Source organism: Amia ocellicauda, chromosome 3, assembly GCF_036373705.1.
Source record: "Amia ocellicauda isolate fAmiCal2 chromosome 3, fAmiCal2.hap1, whole genome shotgun sequence".
NCBI classification, from domain to species: domain Eukaryota; kingdom Metazoa; phylum Chordata; class Actinopteri; order Amiiformes; family Amiidae; genus Amia; species Amia ocellicauda.
In genome coordinates, this window is record NC_089852.1 from 24725121 (window position 1) to 24743855 (window position 18735).

At 42.9% G+C, this 18735-nt stretch overlaps 2 protein-coding genes across 2 annotated transcripts in view; both read right to left on the minus strand.

Moving 5' to 3' along the window:
• Positions 1-6033: 6033 nt before the first annotated feature.
• Positions 6034-18735, minus strand: part of srcin1a (SRC kinase signaling inhibitor 1a) — a 126208-nt gene continuing 113506 nt past the window's right edge. Inside the window, exons 16-19 of the mRNA XM_066698630.1 lie at positions 18310-18571; positions 17962-18104; positions 17610-17762; positions 6034-8873 (exon numbers count right to left, since the gene is read on the minus strand). Coding sequence (XP_066554727.1) covers positions 8718-8873; positions 17610-17762; positions 17962-18104; positions 18310-18571 — 714 coding nt within the window. The 3' untranslated portion in view covers positions 6034-8717. The remainder of the gene's footprint in view (positions 8874-17609; positions 17763-17961; positions 18105-18309; positions 18572-18735) is intronic.
• Positions 11352-15287, minus strand: LOC136742874 (sickle tail protein homolog). Its single transcript, XM_066698629.1, has 2 exons — positions 15178-15287; positions 11352-13818 (listed from the first exon to the last, which is right to left on the minus strand). Exon 2 carries the CDS (start codon positions 13657-13659, stop codon positions 12061-12063), a length of 1599 nt encoding a protein of 532 aa, XP_066554726.1. The 5' UTR covers positions 13660-13818; positions 15178-15287; the 3' UTR covers positions 11352-12060.

The following is an 18735-nucleotide window of genomic DNA, read 5'->3' on the forward strand; positions in this document are numbered from 1 at the left end:
TCATCGAAAGTGACGCGTGTGCATTGGAACGTGGTGGTCTTTATTTTTTTTTCTCTCTTCCCCTAATCACATTTTTGCTTGTGTTTATGCAAGGCCTTACTTCCATGCCTTGCTGCTTGCCTGGGGATATGCAGTAGAATCACCTATATGAACTGGCAAGGTCCAGCATACAAAAATACGAACTGAAATGCACAACACAGTACACAGGATGTTTCTGTACAGCAGCTCCATTCCATTGCCTTTCAGGATTATGAAACAGCCTTATTAATGGATTAAAGTGAATTAATACATTTATTTGTTTAATAAGCAGCTGCTGGCACCAAAAACATGCACTGCAATGGAATGGAAGTGCCAAAACTGGTTAGGGAATGCTGTACCAAAGGTAGATTGCAGCGATTCCCACACAGCATTGTGGTTTCCCATCTGAGGGAGAGGAGGGCATTTTTAGATTTTCTCTTTAACATTGATACAAAGTATAAGAGGAATATCAAACCCAGCTCTTTGTGTTTTGTGGATGTTCATTGTGTCACAGTATTAATCCTTTTTGGTGAAGTGATTAGCTTTCGTTGTGTAGTAAACAGATTTTAAATGGGCATTATTGGAGGAGTGTTTGTCTATTAGTAAACAGATGTTAAATGGGCATTATTGGAGGAGCGTTCGCCTACGGCAGTTTATGCACATCTCCAAAACGTCGAAAAAGGAGTAGGTGAATATGTATCGGTATTCCTCACGCACTTCTGTGTATTTCTGCTAACATAATTCAGTGTAGTTTGTACCTCCAGAGAGATGGACCTTCTGCTTCAGAGAGCAGGCACTGGCCAGTCAGACTATTTATTCCACTCCGTTAATTCAACAAAGATTTCTTTAACCTCCAAGACAGAAGCAGAAAATAAGAACTTTATAGGCACCCTATAAAGTTAACCAGCCAAAAACAAACAACCTCAAGTGTTCATTTGGGTCCGTTCAGGGTGCTGGTATTTTGAGTAATTTTGAAATAGCTCAAAGGTTTTAGTAGGTGCAATTTTAAACTAAATGTAAATTATTGTTGGGTGTAAAATGATTTCAAATTTCACACTACATGGCTAAGAATAAATCTACGTTGAGTTTCCTCTCATTGTTCCAGGTTTTGCTTGAAATGGATTCTTTCCCGGCAGGTTAGTGCTTCTGGTTTATAACACCCCAGTAAATACAGGAAAGAAGCACGAGCTCTCACACTGCAAAATTCAGGGCAGATGTCATTAATGGATAAAGTTTAATCACTTTTTCTTGATTAACAAAGAAAAACCTAACCAAAAAATAAAAACGCTATGAATTCAATTCTGGTCTCTCTGGACCAAACTTTCTCGTTTTCTACTGTTAATGCCAGTCACAGGATTGGAACATCTCCATTGGGAAAGGCACAAAGAGGGACTGGGGTTAAAACACTAAAAATGCAGAGTTCAAGGGGATCTTAGGAAAGGGTCTCCATTATAAGGGGATAGAAGAAAGGAGTCTTTACCTTGAACTGCGGCCCCAGTAGAGTAGACTCCCACACAGGGCATGGCTAAGTGTCATTCAGAACAATGAGACAGTCAGTAAAGGCCAAGCTGCTTTAAACAGGCATGCTGGGGCTATAGTCCATGATGTATAAATCTGTACAATAACCCAGCAGTGCAGCACGAGCAGGTAATTCTCACACGGGATTACGGAAGCAATGAGAGAGTGACGCTTCCAAAACATTTGTTTCTTGCTATTATGCATATCACTTCTTCTACTTTTGACTAATGGCAGAGTGTTTAAATATATGCATAAATAATCAACCTGTCATCTCACAGATTAAGGTACAAGCATCTCCGCATTCAAGGTGAATGATTAAGTATCGTCCCAAGATATTTCACTGGAGTCATAAAACAAACCAGATTAGTTTTTTCTAACCCTTTAGTATTGAAGCTCTTGATTATCATGGGGGATTAGCAGTTGATGATTTTGGGGGGTTTTATCCCAGAAACATTCATATAGTAATAGATCACTTAAAATGCACTATAGGCCAAAATAAAATATTTTAGGTTTAGGCCAGACTTTAAATGGAGGCCTAGTTTAAAGGATTGCCTTCATTCACTTGACAGATATATTTGCACTATATTTGATATGTAATCATGTGACAGGCAGACATAAAAGGAAATCCATTTGGTTGGCAGGTATTCTTTCTTTGGGATCTTTTGCCATTTTCAAAAACCTCAAGAACATCATGTTTTAAGATGCTACAATAGATTGCAAATTTCATTTTAGATTTGCAAAATAAAATTCAGTTCCGGCAAATAAAAATATTCATGACCTAAGACTGCCGTATTGGTTGTATGTGAACAGCTTCAGCGGGGAGTGCTGCGTTTGAGGGGGTGGTTTAGTGGCAGAGGGCTGTGGTGTGGGGGCAAGTGTCCAGATACTGGAACTCCAGATGACCTTCAGAGGGTCACTCTTCTGCAGTGCATTGTGGCAGCCTCAAAGACACACATTTGGTCCCTATTCAAGACTTGAGTTTTTATTGTCATTGTTATTATTGTGATTGTTATTTGTTATTTACTATTTACGTGTCAGGCTGGGGTAAATAAAAGCAATCTGTTTCTTCATAATTTCTCTTAAAACGTAATTGTTTGGAGCAGTGGGAGCTTTATTAATAACTGATAAAACCTACAAATTATGCCATAGCATTCAGAGGCTTTGCTACAGAAATAATGTGATTAATTTCCACTCTAATGGCTTTCTCAAGAAGACATATCCACCCCTGCAGCTCTCCACACAGCATCAGAGAGGGAAATTAACACATTATGTAAGAGGGAAAAAAACACAATGAATCGCTTGGCACAATTTGCACTTGAAATCAAATAATCATGGAGACTGTTCTGCACTGCACTGTACCGTACCATACTGTACTCGCTCAACTGGTAACCCTGGTAACTGGTTTGGCTCTTCACAGTTCAGACGTACAAGCCTTTCAGGTTTTTTGGGGAAGAAAATTGAGAAGCTACACTGCCTTATCGTCTCTTGTCTGCGCCGTAATTCGTTCAGCCTGCTTTGTCTGCTTGCTCTTCGTGTCAATAGACTCTTGTGGCTACGTTTCCAAGATTTATGGTGGGTACCGTTTTCCAAGTCAACCCAGGACAGAACAGCCCAAAAGCAGTAAAACAAGAATAGAATAAAAACTGAAAAAACAAACAAAAGAAATGGTGGCATCAACAAGGAACAATGCTCATTGTCAGACTGCATTTAAACCATCACATACAGCATCAAAGAATTAGTAGTCAGGATGCACACATTGCACGCAAGTCAAAACACACCACGCATTACACCAGAGAAATAATCAACACTGTCAATGCACAAGGGCTGTTGATTATCTCTTTTACATGACAGTAGAAGAACCAAGAGAAACCACAGAAGCCGATTACAGCATCGACACAGTCTCTTCTTTGGCTAACAGGGCCAACGTCTGCAGCAGGTGCAAAAGCTCCAACATGATTGTACATATATACAGTATGTATACATATGTACACTTCTAAGCTTTGCCACAAACGTACATTCCAATTCCCATAATTCCAATCAGGATACTTTGCTTCTAGTGCAAAGTTACTGTCACAGCTGTGCAATCTCCATCTTACAGCTGTCACAAATCTGGCTCCTAACCCACCTTCCACTGTGTCAACTCTTATGTATTTTTCAATTGCATTTCTATTGCCCTGTGGTTATATAAAGGAAGACTTGTTTATTCTGTACCAATGTGAATCTGCATTTTGGATTGATTTTGTTCTAAATTATGCAGAATTTTGTCTGTATAACACCTAACTGCTTCAGAACCAGGTGTGGACCACTTTACATAAAAGCAAAACAACAAGTTATAGCAACCAGCAAAATTATTGCAATACTATTCACCTCCGTGTAATCGGTACTCATGCAGAGTACTCGTCTATACAGTGTTTCTCTTAGTTCTCAGCTGAGCATTTAACAATCACAGATGTAGCAAAAATAAACCTTTGAGTTGGTATGTGTGTGTGTATGGGAGGGGGGGTTCATCATTGAACAGAGCTGTAGAAGATGGCTGACGAAAGCAGTGAGATGGAGTCATGTTCTGAGATTATTATTTATATATATATTATTATTATTATTATTATTATTTTACAATGACTCTGGAATTGAAGCAAATGGGAATGGGGTGGAGAAGGGCTAGGACTGGGTGTGTGGGGGGGTGGGGTTTGGGGTAATAAGGCTGTTTTGTGAGGGCAGGGGTGGGGGACGCCCAGAGTAAAATGCAGATGCAGATCCTGGGCAGCTGGGGAGGTTGGAGGGGGTTCAGGGTTGCCTGGGAAACCTGTAAACTCAAGAATTTGGGGATGCTGGAGAAAATCTGCTGTTTGGAAGCAATGGAAACCTCAGCTAGTTCATCCAGACAGGCTCTGTGCTCCAATCACCCCATTCCATTTTGACATCCTCCCCCAGGGTGTCTGTCACTCAAAAGGCAATGGCTGCCATTCCTTTGGCTCTATCTCAGATTTGTATTATTTGTATTATTCTTCCTGGAAATTTGTGTCAAATTCCTTAGGTCTTATGTGCGTCTCCTTTGACAGCCTCCTTCCAGCCTGTTAAAAGCACGTCAGATGTCTGATGGTTGATCAAGACCTTCATGTGACACCAAGTTATATGGTCCACTGACCCCATCCGTGAGGAAAAGTAAAAGAGTGTTTGTTTTCGAGTGTCCAGCATCTGAAAAGCACAGCTTTCCCCGTCTGATCCTTTTCTTTCCCTCCTCCTTCTTTATCTCTACACGCTGGAGCAATCATTCCCACTTGCAGCTGGATAACTGCCCACATTGCAGCCACATTTTTAACTCAATGTCAGGGATGTGTAAAGATGAATTAAGCTGTGCTTTATTATTATTATTATTAATATAACTGAGAAAATTAATTTTGCAGTACACGAATTAAGGAAACAACAGAAAATGTGGGACACCCTCCTCCAGGTACCCAGTGTCCAAACATTTAGAGAATTTTACTGCACTGGCCTGGGGCGCCTAAAGGCACAATTTAACCAGTGCTAGTGGTCTGAACAACAGTGTCGTGGCCCTAAAGTGAATAGTTTGTAGATCCTCATTCTAGCTGTATGTCCTCTACATCTAGCCACTTGACTGTAGTGCTGGGCAGGATCCTTGTGCCAGACACATTAATACCATCGTTTATAGTTCTCGAACCCGAGGTGCACCCAAAACAGTGCATACAGCTGTTCAGAAAGCTTGGTAACTGTGGCAAAAAGGTTGATTAGCCACACCCAAATAGAAGATTAGACTGGATTCACTTTGTAACCAGAATTCCATCTTAATTCCATATTAATTAATTATCCATGTGAACTAGATTGTTTAAATCTCTCTCTATATATAAATATTTTAAGGGAACTTACACTGTTTTTATTAAAACCATTTTAATTTTTTTCTATTTCGGTCCTCAGGAACATTGCTTCCATTGTATATGTCATGTAAAGATTATATAATACACCCAGCACCCAGCAACACAAAAACAAATCAACCTGCCCACCTCCTCAATACACCTACTGCAGCTATTACATGGCACTGTGGGATTTGAACCCATCCATCTGCAAGACTACGACTCAACCAGCTGACCGAAAGATTCAACTCCCCCAGCAAAAATGGATGGACAGGTGATTTATAATCCAGCCCATTGGGTCCCTAGGCCTTCCCTTGATCCAGCATCCCAGCATCATGACCCATCCTCACCATAAATCTTGGAAATTGAACCAGCAGTGTCTTTTTGTTCATTTTAATGACATCAATGGGTAAGCTTATAAGCTATAGCACCATCAAGCAGAGATTAAAGAATGCCAAATGCAGTAGAGCTCAAAGCACAGTAGTGGAAGGGGCTGTACAGTTTGATTTACATGCTTAAATCTCAAAAGAACAGGATACAACCATGACCATAAAGGATAAAAAAGGATATATTTTAAAACAAACAGAAAAAAATATTTTTAAGCACTTACACTTTATTATTTTATTGCAATTAAATCAAATTAGAGACATCAAAGCTGACGCAGTCACTGTGCAATACAAGTTTTTGTGCAAACCAAGAGCACAGCAGCGTCTCGTAATCTCATTTCACTGTCCCTTTGGCCTGTTTCAACACAGCTCTGTTAATATCTACATCAATAGTGCCAAAGAATACCCGGATAAAACAAACAAAGCATTCTTGGTCTGGGAGGTGTGTTTTGTTACTTTTGTTAAGGTGTTCAAGGTATTAATCTATGATCTGAGGCCTGAAAGCTTTAAAGAACATTATATTTCGTCCTCCTCAATGGAGGAAAAACAAGTTTGCTTGTTGCTTGGTTCTTGTTGATCTTAGTGTTTTTACCCTAGACCTATTCACAAAGACACTGTCAATACCAGAGTAGACCTCTTCGCCCACACATAACAAACCCAAGCATCCAGATCCCAGGCAAATCCACATACTCTTCTGTGCATACCTTCCAACCCATTCCACAGTGGATCCTTGTTATAACCAGTCTGGGCTTTTGACCCACTGAAGTGTGTTGCCAGAAATGTATTAATCAAAGGAGAGGGGTGTATGGGGGTGAACAAATTATGCTGCACAATCACTTACAATGGGAGGTCAGTGTTTATTTGCATGTGTCATTTAATGTTAGGAGCACCAGGAGGTTGAATGTCACTCAGTAGTTTGAGGCAAAGCCAGGGCCCGAAGAGGTAAACTCCTGGTAAGTAGCCCTTTACCTTTTGACCACTAGACAATTAGCCTCCACCAGTACCCCCTTTGGTTCTGACTGATGTCTAGGTGAGTGTACTTTTCAAGATATTCCAATGTTTGTACTGGCTAATGGATGGTGGCCTGGTGCTTTAAGCTAATGAAGCAGCTCGCTTGAGTAGATAAGTATTGGTGCACATAAGCCCTGGTGTCTCTCCCAGAGTCTGAGTGTTTAAACATCTACTGATCTCCAACTGGAGATTCACTTTTATTGGTTAAATGTACCTCTGCAGTTGGCTGGAGTGGCACTGCTTCACAACTTGACACACTCTCAACAACAGATTCCTGCAGCAGAATGGACTGGAAGAGCTGTATGTTGATTAGTCCTGTTCTGCTGAATATCATTCTCTTCCTCTCTCTCTTCACTGCCAGCACTAAACATGAAGACCCCCCCCCCTCTTTTTCAAGGGCATCCTGCCTAAAACTCAGCCTCCCTGATCTCATCAACAGAGGTACTTGTGCTTTCAAACAGTTGATTGTGTTCCCAGGCCAATTACATTTGTATTACACACAAGGTTTTTGAATGTGATCATGTTTGTGTTTTTGTAATTTCCTTTAGCAAAGCAGGGATAAAAGCTACCAACCCCTGCTGAGGTTGTTTTGTTTTGGGCGACCCCGTCTAATCTCAGTCTAGCTTTTTATAAAAACACAACCATGGTGCTGGAAAGAACTGGCAGGCTTCAGAGATGCGGGTTAAAATTGGTCTTTGTTTTTATTATTGATGTCGGCGTTAAATGCTGATCAGTGTGTGAAACGTAATAGCTGTGAAGCTGAATCATTTTACATGTACAGCACTAGGTACATTGTCATTTCAATTACTGAGTACATCTTACAACAATATTAAAGGGTAAGAAGCAAATTGACTTCTTCTAGCCAATTTTGAGAGTATTACAAAGTATATTTCTTTATCTTTTACTTTAGTGCCTGGAGTGTTCCTATACCACCTAATGAGTATTTCAATCACCAGCACTGTGGCATTCAATGATACAACAGGGGCCTTCTGGCGTATAGACTTGAATCAACATTTTCCCAATGAACATTTTAGTTCTGTGATTGATGGACATTAGACTAGGTTGTCTCAGTTCACACAGTCTTGTCCGAAACCCAAACTCACATTGACAGTGTCCTTGTGAAGGGCACCCTCTGTCACAGACAGCCTGCTGCCACATGGTAGAAGTGAAATATACTTTTGTTTCTGCATTTTCAGTTTAGGAATTAGACTGCTATGCAGAGTGCTTTCAAATGTAATTAGCACTGTGTTTTTCGAAACAGGATACTGGGAAAGTACAGTCCAGCTCTGGGTGGACACTGACAAACATACTGAGCTGTGCACAAAACCCTTTTCACTTTTTTTTTTTTTTGCAAAGCTGGGTAAATAAAATCTGGATACAAAAAGCACAAGAGAACAGTAGCAGATGCCTGTTATGAAGTGAGTGCATCGTATAGTAAACTCCTCATGTTGTTGTACTGCAACATTATCATGCCCCGCCCTCAACTACCAAGGTTCAAAAAGCATGGGAAGCCAAAACTGAATTCCAGGGTCCCGCAAAGTGGCTGCTCCATAGATGGCACAAATGATTTTGCACTTGAGCAACAATGGTTTTCGTTCCCCTGAAATTCCCTGCTGCAATTATGTAACAACTGTCTTATCTGTCTTCCACATGTGGCACTCGTTTAGTGGAGCACTATCTGATCAACTGTTGGCAACCACTCATGGATTATGCACTCAGTTGAGTTTCAAAGCCCGTTTTGTCCTCATGGGTAAATGACATGGAACCAAAATGGTGCCCGTGTGGCAAACCTCCTGCAGCTCAAGTGTTGCCCGAGCTGGGCTGGAGGGGGCTGTCAATGGCACAGTAGTAAACATTAGCGACAGTATCGGTGAAGGCAGTGGCGGCTGCTGCGAGCCCCTTGGCTGTAGGGCCATTAGAAGTGAAATACCTGCTGCTGGCCCTGGATCTTGAGGAAGTCCTCCCGCTGCTTGCCTGTCTTGCTCTTCTCCGGGCTGCTCTGCTGGATGTGCTTCAGCCTGGAGGCGGCCGAGTGGAGCCCCTTCAAGGAGCTTGAGGAGCTGCTGCCTGTCTGTGAGGGAGGGAAATTGGGTGAGTGCTCTGGGTCATTAACAGATACCCTATCAGCCAGCTACTTAATCAGCCAACAGCCACCTGGAAATCTCTAAGAGGCCTCTAAGAATCGCTACAGCTCACTGATTGGTCTGATTTGTGACAACCACTTGCATTCTTCACTTTAGTATTACTGCTCTACAACATGCAGCCCAATATATGTTTTTGTTTTGCTCCCACATAAAGAATATTTGCTATATTTTATTGTTTTACTGCTGACAGAAATAAAAGGCCTGCCATTCACTCAAGTGACTCCACCATTCCGATGAATTCTCCTCTACTTCTCACACCTACACAGTCTCTCTGGGATAGTTTGAACTCAACACTTTGTACATACTGTGCTTTTGGAAACTGCATATATCCATTTTATTTAATCAGTTACATTGAAGTTAAACACCCTTTAAAAAGTTCCGTTATCTATCTTTGTCTTTTAACATGGTCTGAAATGCTACAGTGTATTAATACTGTACTGCACACGTTTTTCTATCCCTCTTTAAGAAAACTCCAAGGTGAAGCCTTTCAAGTCCTCGACATTTCAGAGAGGTTAAAGAGGAGAACTCACTTTCACTCCCTCACATTCTCCTGAGGTTCTGTTTCCAATCATTTTTTGTTTTCAAAATACCAAACATCGGGGTGATTTTAAACATTTTGGATCCTCCACAGAAAAAATATTTAGGCGCAAACCCAGTAGAAGACAGCACACTTTGAGTTAAGTTAGAGAAAGTGGAGCACACTTTGCACTACAAGTAAAGTGCTTTGAAATTTCTGAATATCTGAGCTGATCCAGTCCTAGGGGAGTCTTGGTAAGTATGTTATCTTCTCTGCACATGCTATGCATTTACCAATTATGTGATTATGTTAGTATGTGTGCGGTGTCTGTTACTGGTGCACCATCATGCAGAATGGTCTTTAATTGACATCTGAAATGCAGCAATGCAGTCGCAGGCAGACATTTGCACAGCCTTTGTGAATAACGCTAAGACATTAGCATGGCACCATAATTACAAGAACAACTTAAATGAAAAAAAGAATACAGACATAAATTAAATTTGGGTTAAATTAAAACATAATTCGATATACCATATTTAAGATTAAAATTGCAATTAAATAAGGCAGTATTTTATAGGAGAGGTAGCACCCCCAAGAGGCAAAAAGGAAGAAATTGTCCTTTTCTTAAGGATTACCTAACTTAACCAGACAATAGTGGCCCACTTTAATGCAAATTAAAATCTGTTATCTGCTCTAAACTGGAGTCTATTGAGAAAGCCAGTCGCCATTTTCCTCTTTCTGATCTTTGATGCTATAACAGAAATCGTGTGGCAGACCACCATTTTATTTTGAAGAAGAATTACATCCGTTAAGACTTCCTTTCAGACATGATCTTTTTCTCCTAGACATTCAAAAGCTATAGACCTTTGTAAATACGGATTGATTCCTCAAGTGTTTGTTTAATTACAGAGAAACTGAAATTTAAATAAAAACTACGGCAAAGAAAAGATGAGGCCCCCATTTAGGCTGCCTAATGTCTTTTTCATTAGCACTGTAAGGATTCTCTGAATTACTCTCAAGTATTTGAAATTGTGATTACCCCTTCTATGGTGAGGTTTCCGCTTATTAGTTTTGTTGAAATTAGAATCTAGATGATGCATTATGTGCACATCGAAATGTTAATGGCATTCACATAGAAATCACAGGAAGGCAGGAATGCTGTTCAAATGGAGGCAGACTCCAAAGCACAAAATCCTCAACATTTTGACGGCATCCCATTGGTATTTTAATTGGGTCTCATTTTCTTTGCTAGCTTTCTTTGTGTGGATAAGAAGAGGAAAATATGCTTCATGCTTCATGTCTATTCTTGCAAAAGTGTAGGACATGGTAATGAAATGTGTATTCAGATGATTATTATTATTATTAATGTATAACTAATGGAGAACATAAAGTGAACTGAGATGAAAAGTAGAGTCATTATTGAAGGTCAGAGAAGAAAAACTCTACTGAGGAATAACTCAAAGCAACATCCCTATTACTTATGGCTTACGGTTATGGTTACAGAGAATGAAACAACTCTGATTCATATTCCTGAAATGTTTAGAGAGATTTTGGACGTGATCGATTGTTGGTTTATTTTATTTTTTCCTTTTCGTCTACCGAAAACAACTATTTTTAAAAGAACTTCAATCATTCAATCATCAGGAAGAGAGAGAAACCATGGGATCTCAGAGTGTGCGTGTTCACGTGCATGTGCATGTCCTGTTAAATTCTAAAAATGTTCACACGTTTACCAAACAGAAATGTAATCAGGAAATTAAGTCAACAGTAAGAAGACAGGTAGACTGTTGTCTATTTCCTGATTCTGGACAGGAAACAGCACTTCATTTCAAAAGGCAAAGGAAAGAAAAAAAATCACAGTAATCAAGAGACCGCTTCAGGCAGATCAAAGAGAGACCAGTGGAGGACACAGGCAGTTTATTGAGAAATGGAGAGTCAGGAATCCCAGCACAGAGTTTACAGAGTGAAGGTACACCAGTGTAGACACAGCAAGGAAGTAAATGACACTCGTATTCCCCACAAGCCAGAAAGCATCCAGAAAAAAAATGAAAACCCTGCTTTTAGGAAAGGACAAACTGGTACTGGAGACTACACCTCCACACATTATCTGCTACACTCACAGGCTGCATGAACTCTGTATGTGTCGATCTCGCGTAGCACAGAAAGTGGGACCCAAGCCACACTGTGGAGCAGCATGGGCAATGAGAAATGATAAAGTGAAGCAGACATGTGATTCCCAGAGCCAATACTGATAGAGGCTTTACCTCCCTATAATCAGAAAAGGTAGTGCAAAGACAATCATCTGCATTTCACAGGCCTTCAGGTTTAAGGGAAAAAGTGTCAATGGCCTTGGGTACATTGGCTAGGCTCCTCGTTTGTTAAAAACTAAAAGCAGGGTTTCATTATTTTTCTTGTTTAAAAATAAATAACTCACCAACAATGTGAACATTTGTGATGTTGCCTTCTTGCTCCAGTCTGTAATTTGCCCCTGTTATTGTGAATATGGTCTGTTGTTATTTTTTTAAAAGAGTATAAACTGATATGTATTAAATAAGTATTATTTTAAGAGGCAGATAACAGACTGTAATAAGAAGACCTCAAAGATCAGGTCTTAGCCAGAAAACAGCAGAACTTTCCCTCTCTCCTGTACCAAAACAGTGACAAGAAGAAAAGCCTGGAGGGAACAGAAGGATAAGGAACATCATGCCTGAGAGGGTAGCAGAAACCATGGAAGAAAATCTCATAAAATGAATGAATGACGAATGAGGAAGGCTGGGAAAGTGAGAGTGAACCTTAGCTGTGGCTGGAGGGAGGGCCGTTGGCTTTGGTGGTACTGGTGGCTTCTGCCGGGTGACAGGAGATGTTGCCTCTAAGCCTGTGGTCCCTGCTTGGGGGTCAGTGCTGGCCAAAAGCCCACTGATCTGGATCTGTTCTATGTCTCTGGGGCAATCGACCTGCGTGTTCCCACTATCCGGAGCTGTCCCGAGTCGACCCAGGAACTCCTGGGAGAAGAGGTGTCCGGCAGAGGGGTGGGCGCTGATCTCCTGCAGAGTGCTCTCCAGCTCACGAATGGTCTCCTCCAGACTGTCCAGCTTCTTGTATGTGCTCCTCCGGATCTCATTAGACCGGGCCTCTACAACCGCAGGCCCTTCCACCTGACTCACCCCCTCACGATTGTCTGTGGACCATCTCTCTCTGTTTCGGCCTTGTTCGGAACCAGTGGTGCCACTGGCTCTCAATGTGGTGTCGTTCACTTCACCGGTCCCATGTTCCTGTTTGGTAGGATGCAGTTCCATTGAGCAGGTGTTGCTTATCTCCTCTTCCCTACATTGCACAAACTGCAGACTCCTCTGTCCTGTCTGACACCCCCATTCCACTGCTGCTCTCAGCCTCCTCAGTTGGGTTTGTGGGAGTCTAATTTTGGGGTCACTGTTACCTTGCTTGGGGTTGCTGTGTGACCTCACAGTCCTGGGCTTGGGTATTGGCTTCCCTCCCAGGTCCTGAAATTCTGCTTGGTCTCCAGCCCCCCGATCTCCACGATCCCCCTCCTCTATTATTGCTGCCAGCTGTCTATATGCTGCTCTGATCCCTATTGAATCCTCAAAAACCAAGATTAGGGGTGTCCTGTTCAGCTGAGTGTGAATTTGGTGCTGGGCCCTATCTTGCTTCATTGTTCTCTTGACCTGAGCCGGATTCCATATCTCCTCTTGTCTTGGGTTGGGGAGGCTCAGCATCTGGACTGCCTCTCCTGCCTGCCTGGCGATCTCCAATGCCTCCCCTCTTGACACAGCCTCCACCTGACCCTCTGTGACCACAAAGGCCAGGTCTTCTCTTGCATCCTCCTCGTCCTCTCCTTCTGCATCCAGCGCAGACTCCTCGAAAGACTCCTGGATCCTTAGCTCCCATGGAGAGGGCTTCCTTCTGTCTTTTGTAACCATCTCATGGCCTTCTGCAGACTCCCCAGGAGAGGAGTTATCCTGAGGTGTCGGACTGTCTGAGGGAGTTGGAGGTGGAGCAGGCGGGTTTGGTTCAGAAGCCCTCCCTTCCTGGACAGATATATCCTGTACAGTGCCACCAAGAGGGAAGCTGCCATGAATTTCTCCTGACTTGGCCTTGCCGGTGCTCTCTGGTGCTGTACTACCGGTGATGACTCTGCGGTCTACAGGGCTTGACATACCAGGAGCAGCTGCCTTCATGCCTCGAGATGTGTGTCCAGCATGTCCTGGCTCATCCTGTACCTCCGAGGCAATACTAAATGGGCTCTCGGTTGGGGAAGATGGAGCAGAAATCCACTCTGTCAGCACAATCTGGGGGACCTGATACCCGGATGGACTGTGCACCTTGACTTCCTGTTCCTGTGAAGCAAGCATAGACTGGTGAACTCCTTTAGCAAAAACAAAATCATATTAATATAATATTAATATGATGTGACAATGCATACTACTCCTAACAGTGAGGTAGGTAAAATTACACTTTGAATTATACATAAAGGCGTGCTAACAGAAACCATGTGAAACAAGGATTATCCTCTTTATCGAGGTTAAGGATCAATAAAATGATACATTTTATAACCTAAGCTGTTAAGAATGGTTTTTCAAAAGGTGCACCAACTGTCCAAATGGGATGGGATGACAATCAATATATTCCTGTTACCATGAATGCCAAGACAGAGATCAGATGGAATGTTTTTTTGTGCTTTTTTCAAATAGGACATGATTAGTAACAGCTATTACACTTAAGTAAAGCTGTGATCCACAGAATATAAGCAAATAGGTTTTGGAATAGGGTTTGCAGTCATGTGGTAAGCTTATCGAAAATTGAATATTTTATTTTTCTTTCAGAGAGTACAGGGAACTGGCGGGTACGGGATCCTGGGTGCCGTGGGGGTTAAAGCCGAGACGTGGGCTGAAGGAGCTGGGAGTGGAGTGCATCCCCCTTTGGGAGAGAGGACTCTGTGATGCAGGGTGTAATGTGACTGGACAGGCCTTGAGACAGAACTGCAGCCAGACTCTCTCCTGCTGAAGTCAGGCTTCTCTAGTAAAGGGCAACATGTACAATCAGAATCGATCTTTTGTGGTATGCATGTAGTCACCCTTTATTTTTATCTATTTGCATCGCTTCAGCAATTACACCGCCTAAACAGTCCACTACCCGTCCTCCCACCTTGCTTCTCGGCTTTAGTTTCTTTAGCACCATCAGTTGCATTTAGCCTTTTTTCTTCTCTATCTATAGTTATGATCTGCCTTTCTGCAGTAACAGACGGCTCTTGAGCCATTTTCTATTGGTTAATTAAAAGAAATGCCATTGAACATGTTTTGCATATCATTAGTATAGGCTCATTGTAAGGCTTCTTCTGGAGTTGTGCTTTGAAGTGGTGAAGGGTGGATGCCATGCTTTCATGAAAGAAAATGAAAATGATCACACAATGAACAAAGAGTGAACAGCACTCTTTAAGTCAGGATCAGAGAAAAGCAAATCGCAAACACATAGACTAGCCACAGTATTCCTCTATATCATCAGCGAAACTCATTTACATGACAGACCCAGCATAATACCTCGCTCTCAAGGTCTTCTCTACACCACATGTAAAATGTAAAATGTTAATGCTCACAAAGAAAGATAGACCAAAAGAAAACAAAAATAACCAAATTAAAATCTTCATTTCTACAAAATACTAAAATGAAAAGTTCACAAAACACCTATAAGATTCATACCTGTGATCTTGCTGTTGATGGCCTGGTGTGGAGCTGATCCAGGCTATCTAGCTCCCCCTGCAGGATGGAGGAGTGAAGTGCTGCAGAGGATAGCTGTTAGACACAGTGTAAGCATGGTGACTCTCCAGACACACAGCCCCACTTCACACCCTTCTGTTCACTGACTGCCATGTACATTTATAAACCCTGTGACTCATTTTGAAATGATGTACCAGGGTGGATTGGATTAGGGCCACAAGGAGATCTCACCCTACTACGGCACTGTGTAGTGAACCCCCACCGGGGCACAGTCAGACACCACTACCCTGGGCACAGGTGGATATTGAACACCTGCAATGCACTTGGAGAGGCACTTCAACTTATAGTACTTCAGTGGTAGTTGACTGGTTTGAAACCCATACAGAGTTTGTGTTTTGGAGAGATTCAGGGATGGGAGAAATGCGTTGTGTCATAACCAAGGTTAGTGAGAGGCCCTTTCACTGTGATTATGGAGGTATCATTAGTGTTGGTTAGGCAGATATAAGGGTTTCAGTTTGTTAGCAGAGGGACTCAATGTAAAATTAAATACAGCATTGCTCCATAATGAACTGATGGCAAGAAAATACCCTGGCATTTGCAACTCCTGATACATTCTGAGACACTGTCAGTTGAGTTCAGAATCAGCCGCTTCCTACTGAATGCACCAGCAAAGGGACCTAATGACCATTACTAAATTTCCTGTGACATTAGACTCCAATGAGAACAGTAGCAGCAATGACAGGGACACCCTTAGAATTAATACTTTGCGACTCTGTACAATTCATTCAACATCTGTTTGTAAGGGGAAATTAACAGAGTGCAAAGTCACACATGATGGGAATACACACAGCAGGAGAGCAAAACAGAATTGTGTTTCTGGATGTTTATAATGCAGCCACGAGGCTAGGAGAAATCTGATCTCAAACTTGAAATGATCCAGCTTTCTATTTACAGGGTCTTCCGATTAAAATGCTCCTATCAAGAGCTGGTAATAGAATTTGTCACTAGCTGTTGAGGGCAACTTCTGATTTAATCCCTGTCCCCCTCCCCCTGGTGCAGCTGCTGTGACTCTTGACTGAATCCCCCTGTAGATGAGCGGAGGTGAGTCAGGTGTTAGTGAGTTAGTGGGGACAGGAAGGAAGCAGAGCAGAAAGGCGAGGCGGAGGGCCTCAGAGGCTGCAGTCCACACACGCCTTTTTACCTTCCGTACAGGGGCCCCTGGGGGCCACAGATCCAGGCTGGGGGGGGCTGTGGCTCTGCGTAGCGTGCTGGGCAGGGAGTGGGGAGGGGATACTTTGACTTTGGTTGAGGTTCTTTGAAACACCTGCCAGGGTGGAAACACTGTGAGCAAACAATGGGGAGAGACTAACCACCGCAGGACACCTCTAAACACACCATACAGACAGTGGGTAGGCAGGAACGACACTGGAATTGCAGTGAACTAGAGCAGGGATCTCATTCCACTGCAAATTGTCCTAATTGCTAAAGAAACTAACAATAACAGGGCACAAACAATCCAACAAAATAGTGATTTGGTTCATTGAGATTAAGCTGATCCCTACAAACAATGTTAAAATAGAACATAAGAAATCAGTTTTAAACAAGCAATAATTCGCCAGTTCATAGCCTCTCTTTTGAGTTAGCCATAAAGCTTTGAGAAGGCATCATGTCAGTTAGATCTTCGCATCTCTTCCTTAGCACAGCTAGATTAGGGACCAAGGTTCCGAAGGACAGAAAGGGCTGTTGTGTCCTACAGTACTTTATGAATCCATCAAGCAAAAAACGGAAAACAAAAGGCACTGGCCACAAAGAGGCTTAATCCTCAAGAGCTTGCAAAACAGATCCTAATTATAGTTGGTGTTAATTATCCTGAGCCATGGTGTGGGCAAATTTACATTGTGCTAAAACCTCACTTCAATCATAGGGTCCTCCACAATGTCCAAGGTCAACAAAAATAAAATGGAAACTTTTCAGCTCATGTTTAGTGGAGTGTTAAATCACTATTTTACTGCAGTGGTTCACTTTGCTTTCATCAATGAAACTATAATGAAAATGCTTTGAGGATCTGCTGACAATTAAAATGAACACTAGAAGTATTCAGCATGATCTCACAATTCAGAGGGCCTTCATTTTTAAATTGATGACTTGGCTCTTATCCAGCAGGTTTGCTGGGTGCCCCTGTCATTTGCCCTACTGCCTTGTACTGCTGTACATTTACAATTGCAGAGTGATTTGTCTAGGTACACTAAGGTTATAAATAAATCATAATCGACTTGGATGCTTAGCACCAATTATTAATATATGAGTGCCATTCTGCGGCAGTTACTGGAGGCACAGTGAGATCCATCAATGCAAGCTTCTAATCCTACTTGGGTATACTTTTGGAATGGCTGGTCTCACTCTCCAACCCATACCTCCAGCTCGGCGATGATCTTCTCCTCGTCATCGTCGTCTTTCACTCCAGACGCAATAATGGGGGGTGTGGAGGCAGGCCGGGGGGCCTCAGAGACTGTCCGCCTCAGCTTCACGTGGGGTTTCTGCACCTCCGTCTCCTCTGACTCTGACTTCTGTCCAACAACAAAACACACTCTTAGAAACTCTGTGGGGGACAGGAGGCGAGATGAATGAAGAAAAAGACAGAGTCTAGGCTAAGGAAGTTCAAAGTAATATCCACCTGGAAACAGATAATTCTGAATGGTACAGGTTAGCGTTTACAGCAATTGTTTTTTCAATGCAGTTGAGCCTCCATCCCCTAGGGGGCCCTACCTTGATGGCCTTGCTGGTGACAATGACTTCTCCGCTGCGCGTGGTGGTGAGCCCGTGGGATGATGGGAAGCTGCGGCGGGGAGGGGGAGGAGGGGGCGACTTAGAGGGCTTCTCTGTGCGATAGCGAGGCACCGTCAGCTCATCTGAGGGAAACAGAGAGAAGATGCTGTCAGAACCTCAAAAACACAAGACCTGGGATGTCTGAACATTCGAGGCATACAGGGCATCTCAGTGAGTGAGTGAGTGAGTGAGAGTGCATGTTCGGTCAGTGAGTGGGTCAGTGTCTTCAGCCAGTGAGTAAGCGTGTTCAGCCAATCAGTGTGCAGCATGCCAAACTGTGAGTCTCACCGGAGCCACGGCGGGTGTTGGGATCTCCCTTGCCCGACAGCTTGTGCGCAGTGTGCTGGGGTTTGCTGGGTCGGTGTTCGGGGGTGGGGGTGCTGCTCTGGGTGGTGGTGGGGTTGGATGACTTGGCCTGTTTGGCAGCAAAGTCCAGGTCAGGGATGGCCTTCATGAGCTCGGCCTGGGTCTCCTCCAGAAGCCGGTTAATGTCCTGGGCACTGTACTGAGTCAGACTGGCACGCTTCTCCTCCCAGTCCCTCTCCGCAGCCTGTAGGCACAGAGCCAGGGTTAGAGAGAGACGCAGGGGCAGGATGGCACAGACTGACAACAACAGGCACGGATTGCTGTACTGCATCACGGGCCAAGGGCAAGGTCAAAGTCAGAGAAAAGCAAACAGACAGAGTATTTTTTTTTGAGTAATTGGAAACAGGT

Excerpts from the sequence above, each read along its gene's own strand:
- LOC136742874 (XM_066698629.1), bottom strand. The coding sequence starts at position 13,659 with ATGAAGGCAGCTGCTCCTGGTATGTCAAGCCCTGTAGACCGCAGAGTC.